The following is a 15,248-nucleotide window of genomic DNA, read 5'->3' on the forward strand; positions in this document are numbered from 1 at the left end:
TCCAGAGGGGAGGTGGCTGGAAAAAGGCCGGGGACTGGTCACGGGCGTGGGGGCTGCGGGAAGAGGGCCGGAATCTCTCCCGCTGCTCACGGGCGCAGGGCCTTGGTGCGGGGCCTGCCCACCCGGCCTGATGAGGCAGTGTGGACTGGGCGAACATTTAGAACCTCTAGCTGGGCGCATGCTCGCACCAGCCCTGTAAACTGGGCGCCTCTCCGGTTCTCAGGCTGCTTCTCCTGGTGGCTCAGAGGGTAGAGTGCCTGCAGTGCAGGAGACTTGGGTTCGATCCTTGGGTCGGGAAGATTCCCCAGGAGAAGGAAATTGCAACTCACTCCATTATTCTTCCCTGGTGGCTCAGAGGTTAAAGTGTCTGCCTGGAATGCAGTAGACCAGGGTTCGTTCCCTGGGTCGGGAAGATCCCCTGGAGAAGGAAATGGCAACCCACTCCAGTACTCTTGCCTGGAGAATCCCATGGAGGGAGGAGCCTGGTAGGCTACAGTCCATGGGGTCGCAAAGAGTCGGACACGACTGAGCAACTTCACTTTCACTTTCCAGTATTCTTGCCTGGAGACTTCCATAGACGGAGCCTGGCCGGCTGCAGTCCATGGAGTCCCAAAGAGTTGGACACGGCTGAGCGACTTTCACGGTAACTTTATGGGGCTTCCCTTGTAGCTCCGTCGGTAAAGAAGCCACCTGCAGTGCAGGAGACCCAGGTTTGTAACCTAGGTCAGGAGGATTTGGAGAAAGAAATGGCAACCCACTCCAGTAACCTTTCCTGGAGAATCCCCATGGACAGAGGAGCCTGGCGGGCTGCAGTACATGGGGTCACAGAGAGTCGGACACGACTGACCGACTTAAGTTTCTCTGGTTTCCAGGCCGCTGTCCTAGGCTGGCACTAGAAACGAGGAGGCGCGGCCCTACTTATCTGTGTCTTTGGGACAGCCTGGGCTCTTGGGAGGACTAGCCAGATTTCGAAAGCGTTTAGTGCAGAGCCAGGCTGAGCCTCCACTCAGCTCTGCTGGCCCCACACCCCTTCTGAACTGACAGACGGCAGCCAGCTCTCCTCAGTGTGCCACGGGTCTAAGTAAAAGCGACCACAAGCATCTCCAGGACTTAGCCATTCTCTAGGGCTCAGCCCCAATCCTGGAGTGAATGGCGAAGGTAACTTGGAGAGAAGACAGCCATTCTTTTCTTTGTCCACTGAACCAAGAACGTGGGGGCAAAAGTCAAAACCTGCCTCTGTGCTTCTCAACCAATCCTGCCCTCCATCCCCACTGACTGCACCCTGAACTCCTGCGCCACAGCCCAGCCCTCCTGCCCTTCGGCCCATGATGCCACATCAGTCCGCTTCTCACTCAGACCCGATGGTGTAGGCAGTCACTGAGCAGTTGGCCACAGCTCACAGAACCCAGAGGCTCTCCACGCAGGTCTGCACCTAAACTCATCTTGGCAGCTTTATCTCCTCTCGGTCCCTGCTCAGGGCTTCCATAGAACAGGTCTCCTCCCACCTTTTACATACCCTGATCTTCCCTCCTCCTGCCTTTTGTTCCCTCTACCAGGAACCCTCTCCCCACATTCCCATCTTAAGGGATCTTCTTGATCCTTTGTGGTAGCCCCACCCGCTGCTGCTTCCTTCACAAGGGCACTCTGTTCCCCATACAGACCTGATTTTGCATCCTCTTGCTCAAAGGGTGCACTGCAGCCTGCCTCCCCTTAGGCTGATCTCTGGGTTTCCTAAGCACCTTCCGCCCTGGTTTCTCCAGAACATGAGCTCCTTGGCCCAGGCAAGTAGCTTGGGGCAGGTACCACAGTAGTTAATACAAAATACGAAAAGGAGGACTGGAGAACTAACACAGCACCTGCTACGCAGCAGGAACTCTACACACTGTCTCGTTTAACCTTCACAATAACCCTGTGAGGGCTTCCCTGGTAGCTCAGCTGGTAAAGAATCCGCCTGCAATGCAGGAGACCCAGTTCGATTCCTGGGTCAGGAAGATCTGCTGGAGAAGGGATAGGCTACCCACTCCAGTATTCTTGGGCTTCCCTGGTGGCCCAGCTGGTGAAGAATCTGCCTGCAATGTGGGAGACCTGGGTTCGATCCCTGGGTTGGGAAGATCCCCTGGAGATCGCACAAAGAACTCGATACACTTATCTCACTTAACCTTCACAATAACCCTGTGGGGTTGGTATTATCCCCATTTCACAGATGCTCAGTGTGAAATGAGGCTCAGGACAGCACCAAAGCCTTTTCCCTCAGACTGGGCCCCTCAGTCATGGGCAAGGGGATGGGTCAGTCTTAGGCAACTGGAATGGCCTGGGTTCATTTCCAGTGATGTTAGCACTCACGGTTCCAACACGGCCCCCGAGAGCATCAAGACCTGGGTCTTCTCTGGACCTCAGCCAGGTGTGGCCCCTATTTTCCAAAACAAGGAGTCTGCTCTCCTGGGTCAGATCCTTCGAGAATCTAACAACAGTTCACATTTATATGCTCTCTGCTGAAAAAGCTGCACTTATACTCAAAATTGCAGGGAGTTGCAGAGACCTGGAGCCTGCAGACTGTTAAGAACCCCTGCTCCAGGCTTCCCTGGTGGCTCAGTGGTTAAGAATCGGACTGCCAGTGTAGGGGACACTGGACAGATCCCTGGTCCAGGAAGATGCCACAGAGCCACTAACCTGAACCACAGCTACCGAAGCCCGTGCGTCCAGAGCCCTGCGCCGCTCCCGAAGCCACCACAGTGAAGCCTGTGCATCGCAACAAAGAGGAGCCTCCGCTCACCTCAGCTAGAGAGAGCCCGTGTGCAGCAGTGAAGACCCAGCACAGCCAAAAGTAAACACAAACGTACACACATACAAAAAGGAACCCCTGTGCCAAAAGAGCTTCCCCAAGGAGGCCAGGGAGGGGCCTCGGGGACGCTGTCTGACGATCGGAGAATGGCAGTTTGTCGGTAAAAGGCAGTTTATTAGGGCAGCTTAATGTGGAATGGCCTCCCCTGGGCCACAGACCAGCTGCTCCAGGACCCCTGGGCCCGCCCCACACGGCTTCCCCACCAAGTGGGGCCTACTGGATGGAGGAAGAGTGTTCAACTGCCAAGGTGCTGAGCTTGATCCACGTGGAAGCCGCCAGCACTCTGCGGGATGCTGATGAAGGCCTGGAGGCAGAGCTGAGGTTTCTGAACCCATGGAGGCATGGAACTGCACTGGTGGGCACGGTGGCAGGCCGATGGGAACACTGATGTGGCGTGGAAAGCGAGTGTCTCCAAGGATGGTCCAGGCTCCGAGGGGCTCACACCCTGGGCAGAGTGGGCTCTCTGGGTAGCAGGGAGGGGAGTGTGCCTTCCCAGGGATAGGCCCCCTTGGGTGCCCCAATCACTGTGGAAGGCAGGCGGGAGGAAGCCTGGCTGGAGCTGCCCTGGGGGGCCTGGCGGTCTCACGGGAGCCCAAGGGCAGGGCGGCAGCCGGCAGTGTGTTCACAGAGGCTCACCGCCAAAGCTGCTTTTGCTTTTCTTACGCTTGGCCTTGGTGAAGGGGATGTCGAGGGACTCGAGACGGAAGGGCCGAGGCTGGGGCATTTCGGGGGCCTGGGCGGGTGGGATGGCGGAGCCGCCGCCGAGCGGGGAGCTGAGGCCTGGTGGTGAGCTGTGGTGTGCTGCGGAAAAGCACAGAAGGGAGACGAGCTATCAGCCAGGATGCGGGCGGTTGGAGAGGAAAGATTGTGTGTTGGGTACAGAGTCTGGTTCCCCTGCCCCAGCCAGAGGCCCTGGGACCCAAAGCTCTGAGAGCTACTCTGGCTGAAGCCTTGGGCCCAGCACTCCATCTCTGCCCAAAGGGTCTGGGCTGGGTGCGTGAATTTTCAAGCCTCAGACTGTGCAGCCTGGGGTATCAAGCCAGACAAGCCTGCTGTAAAACCCTGCTCCGTCACTTCGTGGGAGGGTGACCTTAGGGAGCGGCTTCTCCTCTCTGAGCCTCGGTTTCCTCATCTGCAACTTGGGCATGATGCCAGGTACTCATCTGAGGTGAGTTTCTTCACGGTCCAGCTTTCCTCTCCTTATTCCTCACCTCCACCCACTCTGTCTCAAATAACCTCAGGACAGATCTGAGGTTTGCTTTTTAATTGGTATTGGATTGGAAGCTCAGTGTCTTTGGTTTTAGTTTTAAGAGCAAAGTGGCTTTGGACCCTTGCTTGCAAAAGTGTGTTTTGCTTTTGTGGTCCTGATTGCCCTGCTTTGGGAACGAGTTGTCATTTGAGGAAGCTGGTGAGGAACTGACTGAGTCCTGGGCAACCCCAGGCTGGGGCCTGTGTGTCAGGAAGATAGAGGATCCAACTTAGCACTTTGCCCCCTGGGAAATGGAGGGGGACAGGAGATGGGAGGCATTCCCCACCTCGTCTCACTGATCACAGGAGGAGGCAGCGCTCCTCAGTTTACAGCGAAGGGAACAGGCTCAGAGAAGGAAAGGGGTTCCTGGCCCGGCCTGTGTGACTCCAGAGCGCTCAGGGAGGGGCTGGAGGGCAGGAGGCGGGCGGGACGCTCACCCAGGCTCTTCATGGGGTCCGTGCCGAGGATCTGGCTGGCCCGCTTGGGCCGAAAGTAGTTACTGGCTATGTTCTCACTGTCACTGCGACTGAGCATCAGCCTGTAGCGGTCCTCTTCCTGCTGAGATGCCAAGCCTCCAGGTCAGGACCCCTTGTTTGTGCACTTCCTGTACCCTGTGCCCTGACCCAGGGGGCTTCTTCAGGCTCTGCCGGCCTGGGTGGCGGGCCCTGTACCTCACTGCCCATGTTGCAGTACCCTCCACTCTAGACCCCGACTCCTGTGGTGGGATCCAGGCAGCTCAGGGTGGCAAGGAGGCTGGCCGTCTCCAGTCTACACACGCTCCTTCCCACCCGCACCTTCCTTGGGACAGGAAGCACCTTATTCCTGCTGCAGTGCTCCAAACCAGGCCCATCAGGGGCAAGGAAGATACTACATCCCCCACACCCAGGACAACATACTCATATAACACAGTATCAGCTCACGAGCACATGTATGAACATCAGAACTCGAGTCCTCTAACATTTTTGTCACCGAGCCCTCGTGCTTTTCACTGCTGCTATGGATCTGTCTTCTTCAGCCCGAATCTCTTCCTTCAGGGAACTACCCTTCACCCACTGGACACGGTCATGGTAGGTTATGCATTCAGGGCACCCTAGTACCACCACTGCCCCCTGCCTGTCCCCTTGCTACACATCTGGACTCGTGGCCCAGACTGGGGCAATCACAGAACAGCATCTGGACACAACCAGTGGTCCAAGAGTAGGCCCGTGACCCAGGCAGAGCCAATCAGAATCTTTCCACAAGCATTGGTTTAAAACACCATATCTCTCTTCCTCTTGGATTAGCAATTGCTAGCAGCCATTTTTCCCACCACACAGAGAAGGCCTGTCTACGTCCAAACCTAGGACTCCAAGTGAAGCAGAGCCAAGAGGTGAAGAAACCACACAGAACCAGGACTGTCTGGGCCCCTTGATCCAGCCATGCCTGAAACTGGTCCACTTAACATAGACCGAGAAAACCCCTTTGCTTATGACTGTTTGCTTTGCATAGGTATCCATCACCTGGAACCAAAGCATTCAAATATAACCCATCCGCAACCCCAGACTAAGAATGGCTTTTTCCAGGAACAACTTTCCTTTTCCTTTTTTAAAACCAAGTTAGGGAATCAAAAGCAGCCAATTAGAGCCTTAGACCAGCCTGAGTTGCTCAGATGGAGATGCTTGGCTGGAATTCATCAACCTGTGAGTGACCTTATTGTGACTGCAAAGGTTATGTTCCATGTAGGTTTTCCAAAATATCTGTAATGGTTAATGGTGAGGATCAGCAAATTATACAGTCAGTGGGTCAGACCTGGCCCACAGACTGTTCTTGGAAGCTCTCTGGACACAGCTGTGCTCATCTATCTACATACAGTGGGGGTGGGTTCGTGCTCTCTGGCAGGGTTGATAGCTGAGTGAGAGACCACCTAGCATCCAACCCCTAAAACAGTCACTGTGTGGTCCTTTAGAGAAAAGGTGGCTGACCTCTTAAGGCTGTGTATTTGCTGTAATACAAAATAAAGGCAGTATGAAGTAAAGTGACTTTAGAATCACAGTGACTGTTTATGGAAACTTTTGAGGACGCTTTCTGTCCAAGAGTACCAGCCGGGGCCCAGGAAACCAGGAGGAGCTGTCTGGTCTCTGGGTTTGCGGCTGAAACCTCTGTCCTTCACCAGCAGGGTGGGCTGCCTTGAGCCACTGGTCTCTGCGTACACTAAAGTGCCTCTGAATGAGGGCCAGAAGAGCTATGGGGTCTAGGTGCAACGGGTAACATAGAAAGGGCCTCCGCTCAGCCCCCTGATGTAATCCTCGGGTCGCCTGGAAGCACAGTCCAGTTCCTACAGCCCCCCTGACCCACCGCACCTTGGGGTCCAAGCTCCCCGCTCCCCACTGGCTCTCCCAGAGACCCTACCATGCCTGGTTCGCCGTTGTCCGCTGCGGAAGTTTTGCGGGCTGGTCTGTTCTGTGCCCCTGTTGAAACTGCTACGAGAAAACAGAAGCTGAGGTCACTGCTGCCTGGAAGGAGGGCCAGCAGGGCTGGGGGAGAGGCTGGGTGCTCAGGCCTGGCTCAGGATTGGAGCCAGGGGAGGACACTGCCCACCCCTAGAGAGGGGATGGCTCTGAGAGACATCAGGAGGGCTTAGGCCGAAGCAGCTATTCCCCTGCCTCCAGGAAAGTCTGCAGGTGAGCATGGGGAGACAGGCCAGCACTGCCTGTAGCCTGCGAGGAAATGAGGCAGCTGGTGTTTCACCAGGGGCAGTGCCACACAGGGGTTAACAGTCAGCAGCCTTTTGCTCTGGCTAAGCCATGAAAAAAATGCCATGGGAAAAGAATGAAAGCAAGATAGAGCAATTAAGTATAATCTAAACAAAAGTACATCGGCTTGATGAGTTGGGGTCGTCATGCCCTGCTGAGCCAAGGAAAAACAGTGTGGACCTTGGAACGCTGGGTCAGTGCAAGTTCAGAATACTGTTTGCTGCACACACCAAGGTGTTTTCCCCAAGCACATGCGGGTTTCGGGCCTCCAGCTGGGTGATACCCTTTGCACGAGAAAATAACGACAGTTCAAGGTCATCAGTAACGTGGGACACGGGACACAGGAAGCTGATTTTATCATAGCAGCACAGATATTCTCTGCATGCCGAGACACTAAATAAAAGTGACGTGGCTCCAAGGCACAGGCTCTCAATCCCTGAGATCTTGAGTCCCCTGGTACCATCTTTAAAACTTTAATTCTGTTTCTAGTTTCTTTCTTCCAAACTGTGTGTTGCCCCACCTTTGCTCCCTGCCTGCTGCGCTGGTCCCCACCGGGGTCGTCAGAGATGGAGGACCTAGATGAGCACTCCCTGAGCAGATGAGCACTCCTTGAGCAGGGGGCGGACCCAGGAGCCCGCGGCTCCCTGGATGGGCGGAGCCACTGGAGAGGATCCATTGCAAATCTGAGCCTAACCTGAGACTCAGTGAGGGCTTGGTGGCTTTCAGGAGTAGCTCATCCAACCCCTTCTCTGCGAAGATCAGGCGACCGAGGCCCAGAGAGGGACAGTGATCATCACAGGGTCACACAGGAGATCAGCAGCAAAAGCAGAAGATGAGCCAGGCCTGCAACTGCCCAGCTCACTTCTGTCCCTGGCCTACGACTCACTGCTATGATTGTGACTCTGGATAAGTCACTTACACTCTCTGAGATTTCTCATATGGAAGACAGGTGAAAATCTTTATCCCTTCACAGGGTTATTGCAGGCTGAAGTAAGGACAATAATGATCGTGGTAAGAAAATGCATCATGCACTTAAAATGTGCCGGGCATGTTTCCAGGGATTTTACATGTTGTAAGACATTAAGCCACCTAGCGATCTTTAAGAAAGGTGCTGTTATTAATCCCCATCTCACAGATGAGAACACTGAGACCCAGGAGCTGACACAGGGACTGCTGGAGCCAAAATTCCAGCCCGCGTGTGTCTGACTCTTAGGCCTCCGACATTCTGGGCGCCCAGGGTCACCTGTCTGCTGCCCCCAGAGCCAGCTGGGAGAGGTGTGGGCCCCCTGACAGCCTGCAGGAGAGCTAACTGTGGAGAAGGGCAGGGGACAAAGGAAGTGGGCAGCGGGGAGGTGAGAGAGACAGCAAAGCTCCTGACCCACTGGGAGGCTGGTTTTTATGATGATGGGCTCGGGAATCTTCCAGAAACCATTGTCTTCATCCCAGCAGGACTCTCGTCTTATCTTCTCCAGGTTGCTATAGTTACAGTCCCGGCGAATCAGGGGCTGCACCTGCTCCAAGAGCTGCTGGAAGAGCAGAAAGTCACGCTCCTGCCGCCGGATGGTGGCCAAGTAATCGATCTTCTCCAGCTCAAACTCCGACTGCAGATCTTTGATCTCCACCTCTGCTGCCCGGAGCTGAAAACAAAAGATGAACAAGCAGTGGGTAGGAAAGACATCCTGCGGTTTCCCTCTCCTCCACGCCGGCTCCCTGGCCCGCCCCCCGCCCATCAGTCACTCAGCCCCAGCTCACTGATCCTCTCACACATCCAATCTGATCGCCGTCTATCCTGTCATCCTTCCGTTGATTCATTCACCACCCCTCCCACCCCTCCACTCAGTCCTTAGATGAGCACCTGCAGGGTCCGGAGCCCTGCAGAAAGCAGGAAGAGAGGCTGGTCATCCATCCCATCACCAGCCCTCAGCCACTATCCCCACTCTTGCGTTTTACTCAGAAGCCGTTTACAAGGCTCCACGTGGGACACTGGTTACCACAGTCCTCAAGATCTCAGAGAACTAGACAAATTCTTTCTTCTAAAAGAAGCGGTAGGCGGGACTTGCCTGTTGGTCCAGTGGCTAGGAGACAAGAGTCTGCCTGTGAACACAGGGGCCAGAGGTTCGATACCTGGTCCAGGAAGAGCCTGCGTGCCCGGGGCAACTGAAGCCTGTGCCCAGGGCCTGCAAGCCGCACCTGCTGAGGCTTAAGTACCTGGAGCCGGTGCTCCGTAACAAGAGGAGTCAGCACAGTGAGGCGCCTGCGCACACCAGTGAGGACCCAGAGCGTCCCCAGTAATAAACCAGCATTTTTAAAAAGCAGCAGCAGGCACGCATTCTCAGACAACAGCCCGTGCTCCCCTCTACTGCCACACTTCTGCTGGTGTTCAGCCGCTCAGTCGTGCCCAGCTCTTTGCGACCCCATGGACTGCAGCACACCAGGCTCCCCTGTCCTTCACCATCTCTCAGGGTTTGCTCAAACTCACGTCCACTGAGTCAGTGATGCTGTCCAACCGTCTCATCCTTTGTCACCCACTTTTCCTCCTGCCTTTGATCTTTCCCAGCATTGGAGTCTTTTCCAATGAGTCGGCTCTTTGAATCAGGTGGCCAAAGTATTGGAACTACAGCATCAGTCCTCCCAATGATTTTTAAGGGCTTATTTCCTTTAGGATTGACTGGCTTGATCTCCTTGCAGTCCAATGGACTTTCAAGAGTCTTCTCCAGTACCACATTTTGAAAGCATCGATTCTTTGACACTCTTCTTTATAGTCCATCTCTCACATCCATGTATGACTACTGGTAAAACCATAGCTTTGACTAGATGGACCTTTGTTGGCAAAGTGATGTCTCTGTTTTTTGTTACGATGTGACAAATACTAGACTTAAGAATCGGACCCACCTGGATTGAACCATAGGTTTCTTATTTTTTGATCTCTTGCTCAGGTCTGCCAGACTTGCCCTCCTAAGCACAGTGACTCGCAACGCCAACAGTAACCAAGCCCTCCCTCAGCCCTGCGACACCTTCCTGCACAGTCTGTTTCCTCAAAGAGCAAGGACGGCATGACTAGTAACGAAGGCTGTTGTAAATTCACGAGCGCGATAGTCACGTGTAACCAACTGAGAACAGAGAATGCCTGGCAGGACTCAGGTGGGCAGGGAGCCATAGGAAGGGCGGGTGCACAGAGCCTTCAACTAAACTAATGAAGCTCCATGTATGTGGGTGGACAGTCGCTACAAGGCATTCATGGTATCGATCTTTATGTGTTTTTATGCACTTATGTGCTCAGACGCCCAGTCGTGCCCGACTCTGACCCCACGGGCTGTAGGCTGCCGGGCTTCTTTGTCCATAGAATTCTCCGGGAAAGAACGCTGGAGTGGGGTGTCATGCCCTCCTCCAGCGGATCTCCCCAGCCCAGGGGTCAAACCTGCATGTCTTGTGCCTCCTGCATGGCAGGTGGATTCTTTACCACTAGAGCCACCTGGGAAGCCTCTTATCCATTTATCATCACTCACAATTATTTTTTAATTGAGCTATAACCCACATAAAACTATTCACCCATTTAGAGTATACAAATCAGGAATTCCCTGGAGGTCCAGTGGTTAGACTTGGATAACTGTGATATTGAATGGTTTGCCTTGGAGATGAACAGAGATCAGTCTGTCGTTTTTGAGATTGCATCCAAGTACTGCATTTCGGACTCTTTTGTTGACCGTGATGGCTACTCCATTTCTTCTAAGGGATTCCTGCCCGCAGTAGTAGATATAATGGTCGCCTGATTTAAAATCACGCATTCCAGTCCATTTTAGTTCGCTGATTCCTAGAATGTTGATGCTCACTCTTGCCATCTCCTGTTTGACCACTTCCAATTTGCCTTGATTCATGGACCTGACATTCCAGGTTCCTATGCAATATTGCTCTTTACAGCATCGGACCTTGCTTCTATCACCAGTCACATCCACAGCTGGGTATTGTTTTTGCTTTGGCTCCATCCCTTCATTCTTTCTGGAGTTATTTCTCCACTGATCTCCAGTAGCATATTGGGCACCTAATGACCTGGGGAGTTCCTCTTTCGGTATCCTATCATTTTGCCTTTTCATACTGTTCATGGGGTTCTCAAGGCAAGAATACTGAAGTGGCTTGCCATTCCCTTCTCCAGTGGACTATGTTCTGTTAGACCTCTCCACCATGACCTGCCCGTCTTGGGTTGCCCCGCAGGCATGGCTTGGTTTCATTGAGTTAGACAAGGCTGTGGTCCTAGTGTGATTAGATTAACTAGTTTTCTGTGAGTATGGTTTCAGTGTGTCTGCCCTCTGATGCCCTCTAGCAAAACCTACCATCTTACTTGGGTTTCTCTTACCTTGGCGTGGGGTATCTCTTCACGGCTGCTCCAGCAAAGCACAGCCACTGCTCCTTACCTTGGATGAGGAGTATCTCCTTACCGCCGCCCTTCCTGACCTTCAACGTGGTAAGCTCCTCTAGGCCCTCCTGCGCCTGCGCAGCCATCGCTCCTCGGGTTGCTCCTCCCGGCTGCCAGCCCTGGCCTTGGGCTCGGGGTGGCTCCTCAGGGTCACCGCCCCTGGCCTCGGATGCGGGGTGACTTCTCCCAGCCGCCACTGATCACGGACGCGGGGTGTCTCCTCCCGGCCGCCGCCCTGACCTTGGATGCGGGGTGTCTCCTCCTGGCGGCCCCTGACCTCGGACGCGGGGTGGCCCCTCCCGGCCGTTCCTGTGCCATCGCAGCCTGGCACTCTGGGCCGCTGTCCATGACTTCGGACATGGGGTAGCTCTCGGCCGTGCTTAGTGCACCGGCCCGCCGCCACCGCGCCGTATCCAAGTCTATGCCCCAACCAGTAATGCTGAAGAAGCTGAAGTTGAACGGTTTTTATGAAGACCTAGAAGACCTTTTAGAACTAACACCCAAAAAAGATGTCCTTTTCATTATAGGGGACTGGAATGCAATAGTAGGAAGTCAAGAAACACCTGGAGTAACAGGCAAATTTGGCCTTGGAATACGGAATGAAGCAGGGCAAAGACTAAAAGAGTTTTGCCAAGAAAATGCACTGGTCATAGCAAACACCCTCTTCCAACAACACAAGAGAAGACTCTACACATGGACATCACCAGATGGTCAACACTGAAATCAGATTGATTATTTCTTTGCAGCCAAAGATGGAGAAGCTCTATACAGTCAACAAAAACAAGACCAGGAGCTGACTGTGGCTCAGATCATGAACTCCTTATTACCAAATTCAGACTCAAATTGAAGAAAATGGGGAAAACCGCTAGACCATTCAGGTATGACCTAAATCAAATCCCTTATGATTATACAGTGGAAGTGAGAAATAGATTTAAGGGTCTAGATCTGATAGATAGAGTGCCTGATGAACTATAGAATAAGGTTCGTGACATTGTACAGGAGACAGGGATCAAGACCATCCCCATGGAAAAGAAATGCAAAAAAGCAAAATGGCTGTCTGGGGAGGCCTTACAAATAGCTGTGAAAAGAAGAGAGGTGAAAGCAAAGGAGAAAAGGAAAGATATAAGCATCTGAATGCAGAGTTCCAAAGAATAGCTGCATTCTTCAGTGATCAATGCAAAGAAATAGAGGAAAACAACAGAATGGGAAAGACTAGAGATCTCTTTAAGAAAATGAGAGATACCAAGGGAACATTTCATGCAAAGATGGGCTCAATAAAGGACAGAAATGGTATGGACCTAACAGAAGCAGAAGATATTAAAAAGAGGTGGCAAGAATACATGGAAGAACTGTACAAAAAAGATCTTCACGACCCAGATAATCATGATGATGTGATCACTAATCTAGAGCCAGACATCTTGGAATGTGAAGTCAAGTGGGCCTTAGAAAGCATCACTACGAACAAAGCTAGTGGAGGTGACGGAATTCCAGTTGAGCTATTTCAAATCCTGAAAGATGATGCTGTGAAAGTGCTGCAGTCAATATGCCAGCAAATTTGGATAACTCAGCAGTGGCCACAGGACTGGAAAAGGTCCGTTTTCATTCCAATCCCAAAGAAAGGCAATGCCAAAGAATGCTCAAACTACCACACAATTGCACTCATCTCACATGCTAGTAAAGCAATGCTCAAAATTCTCCAAGCCAGGCTTCAGCAATACATGAACCGTGAACTCCTTGATGTTCAAGCTGGTTTTAGAAAAGGCAGAGGAACCAGAGATCAAATTGCCAACATCCGCTGAATCATGGAAAAAGCAAGAGAATTCCAGAAAAACATCTATTTCTGCTTTATTGACTATGCCAAAGCCTTTGACTGTGTGGATCACAATAAACTGTGGACAATTCTGAAAGAGATGGGAATACCAGACCACCTGACCTGCCTCTTGAGGAATCTGTATGCAGGTCAGGAAGCAACAGTTAGAACTGGACATGGAACAACAGACTGCTTCCAAATAGGAAAAGGAGTTCGTCAAGGCTGTATATTGTCACCCTGCTTATTTAACTTATATGTAGAGTACATCATGAGAAACACTGGACTGGAAGAAACACAAGCTGGAATCAAGATGTATGGCAGAAAGTGAAGAGGAAATAAAAAGCCTCTTGATGAAAGTGAAAGAGGAGAGCGAAAAAGTTGGCTTAAAGCTCAACATTCAGAAAACGAAGATCATGGCATCCGGTTCCATCACTTCATGGGAAATAGATGGGGAAACAGTAGAAACAGTGTCAGACTTTATTTTTTGGGGCTCCAAAATCACTGCAGATGGTGACTGCAGCCATGAAATTAAAAGACGCTTACTCCTTGGAAGAAAAGTTATGACCAACCTAGATAGTATATTCAAAAGCAGAGACATTACTTTGCCGACTAAGGTCTGTCTAGTCAAGGCTATGGTTTTTCCTGTGGTCATGTATGGATGTGAGAGTTAGACTGTGAAGAAGGTTGAGCGCCGAAGAATTGATGCTTTTGAACTGTAGTCTTGGAGAAGACTCAATCTTGAGAGTCCCTTGGACTGCAAGGAGATCCAACCAGTCCGTTCTGAAGGAGATCAATCCTGGGATTTCTTTGGAAGGAATGATGCTAAAGCTGAAGCTCCAGTACTTTGGCCACCTCATGTGAAGAGTTAACTCACTGGAAAAGACTCTGATGCTGGGAGGGATTGGGGTCAGGAGGAGAAGGGGACGACAGAGGATGAGATGGCTGGATGGCATCACCGACTCGATGGACGTGAGTCTGAGTGAACTCCGGGAGGTGGTGATGGACAGGGAGGCATGGCGTGCTGCGATTCATGGGGTCACAAAGAGTGGGACGCGACTGAGCGACTGAACTGAACCAGTGGTTTGAGCTCTGCACGCTCACTGCCAAGGGTCCAGGTTCAGTCCCTGGTCGGCCAACTAAAATCCCACAAGTTGTGCAGCACGGTCAAAAAATTAAATAAAAAAAAATAAAGCATAGGGCTTCCCTGGTGGTACAGTGGATAAGAATCTGCCTGAGACCATAGTGGACATAGTTCGATCCCTGGACTGGGAAGATCCCACTTGCCACAGAGCAACTAAAGCTCACGCACCACAGCTGCGGAGCCCGTGTTCTAGAGCCTGTCTCCAAAACGAGAGCAGCCACCACAGGGAAAAGCCCACACGGAAGAGTAGCCCCAGCTCACCACCCTGAGAGAAAACCTGCACGCAGCAACAATACAGTGCAGCCATTTATTTATTCTTTTGGAAATTAGTAAAAGAATTGTGAAAAAACGGTGTACAATGCAGTGGCCTTCAGCATATTCACAGACTTGAACAATCACCACCACCAGTCTTTATAGATGTGCCTCTGCTGGACGTTTCATATACAAGTGATCACATATCATACACGCGGTCTTTTGTTCCTGGCTTCTTTCACTGAACATAAGAGTTTTTAAGGTTCTTCCCTGTTGTACGTGTCAGCACTTCATTCCTTTTTCCTGCCAAGTAATACTCCACTGGGCGGATATATGACGTTTCATGATGGGTTTCACTTGCAGCTATAATGAATAACGCTACTATGAACATCAGCTTGCAGTTTTTTTTGGTGTGGATACATTTTTGGTTTTCATGCACTCATGGGCCACATGGTAACATTTTGTTTAAGCAGTTGAGGAACTGCCAGACCATTTTCCAAAGCACTATATGAGGGCTCCCTGTACTCACAAGCAGTATACGAGGGCTCCAATTTCTCCGTATCCTCACCAACATTTTTACTGTCTTTTTTATTACCACCATCCCAGAGGCTACGAGACGGTATCTCACTGTGGTTTTAATTTGCATTTCCCTAATGGCTAACGTTGAACCTCTGATCATATGTTAACTGGCTATTTGTGTATCTTCTTTACAGAAATATCTCTTCAGATCCTTTGCCCATTTTAAAATTTGGTAGTCTTTTTATTCTTGAGTGGGTTGTTTATTTTTTCTAGACGCAAGCACCTTATCATA

The 15,248-nt window shown here is 51.8% G+C and overlaps 1 protein-coding gene and 1 long non-coding RNA gene across 2 annotated transcripts in view; one reads left to right on the plus strand and one right to left on the minus strand.

Moving 5' to 3' along the window:
• Positions 1–552: 552 nt before the first annotated feature.
• On the plus strand, positions 553–6,105 carry LOC120855004. Its single transcript, XR_005719116.1, has 2 exons — positions 553–643; positions 2,526–6,105. It is a non-coding gene; the product is annotated as an uncharacterized LOC120855004 (long non-coding RNA).
• The window catches only part of KIF17 (kinesin family member 17), a 53,178-nt gene continuing 41,374 nt past the window's right edge, over positions 3,445–15,248 (minus strand). The window contains exons 13-16 of the mRNA XM_040229473.1: positions 8,202–8,460; positions 6,480–6,550; positions 4,529–4,646; positions 3,445–3,643 (exon numbers count right to left, since the gene is read on the minus strand). Coding sequence (XP_040085407.1) covers positions 3,465–3,643; positions 4,529–4,646; positions 6,480–6,550; positions 8,202–8,460 — 627 coding nt within the window. The 3' untranslated portion in view covers positions 3,445–3,464. The remainder of the gene's footprint in view (positions 3,644–4,528; positions 4,647–6,479; positions 6,551–8,201; positions 8,461–15,248) is intronic.

This window comes from Oryx dammah, unplaced genomic scaffold (assembly GCF_014754425.2).
Source record: "Oryx dammah isolate SB20612 unplaced genomic scaffold, SCBI_Odam_1.1 HiC_scaffold_27, whole genome shotgun sequence".
Taxonomy (NCBI): domain Eukaryota; kingdom Metazoa; phylum Chordata; class Mammalia; order Artiodactyla; family Bovidae; genus Oryx; species Oryx dammah.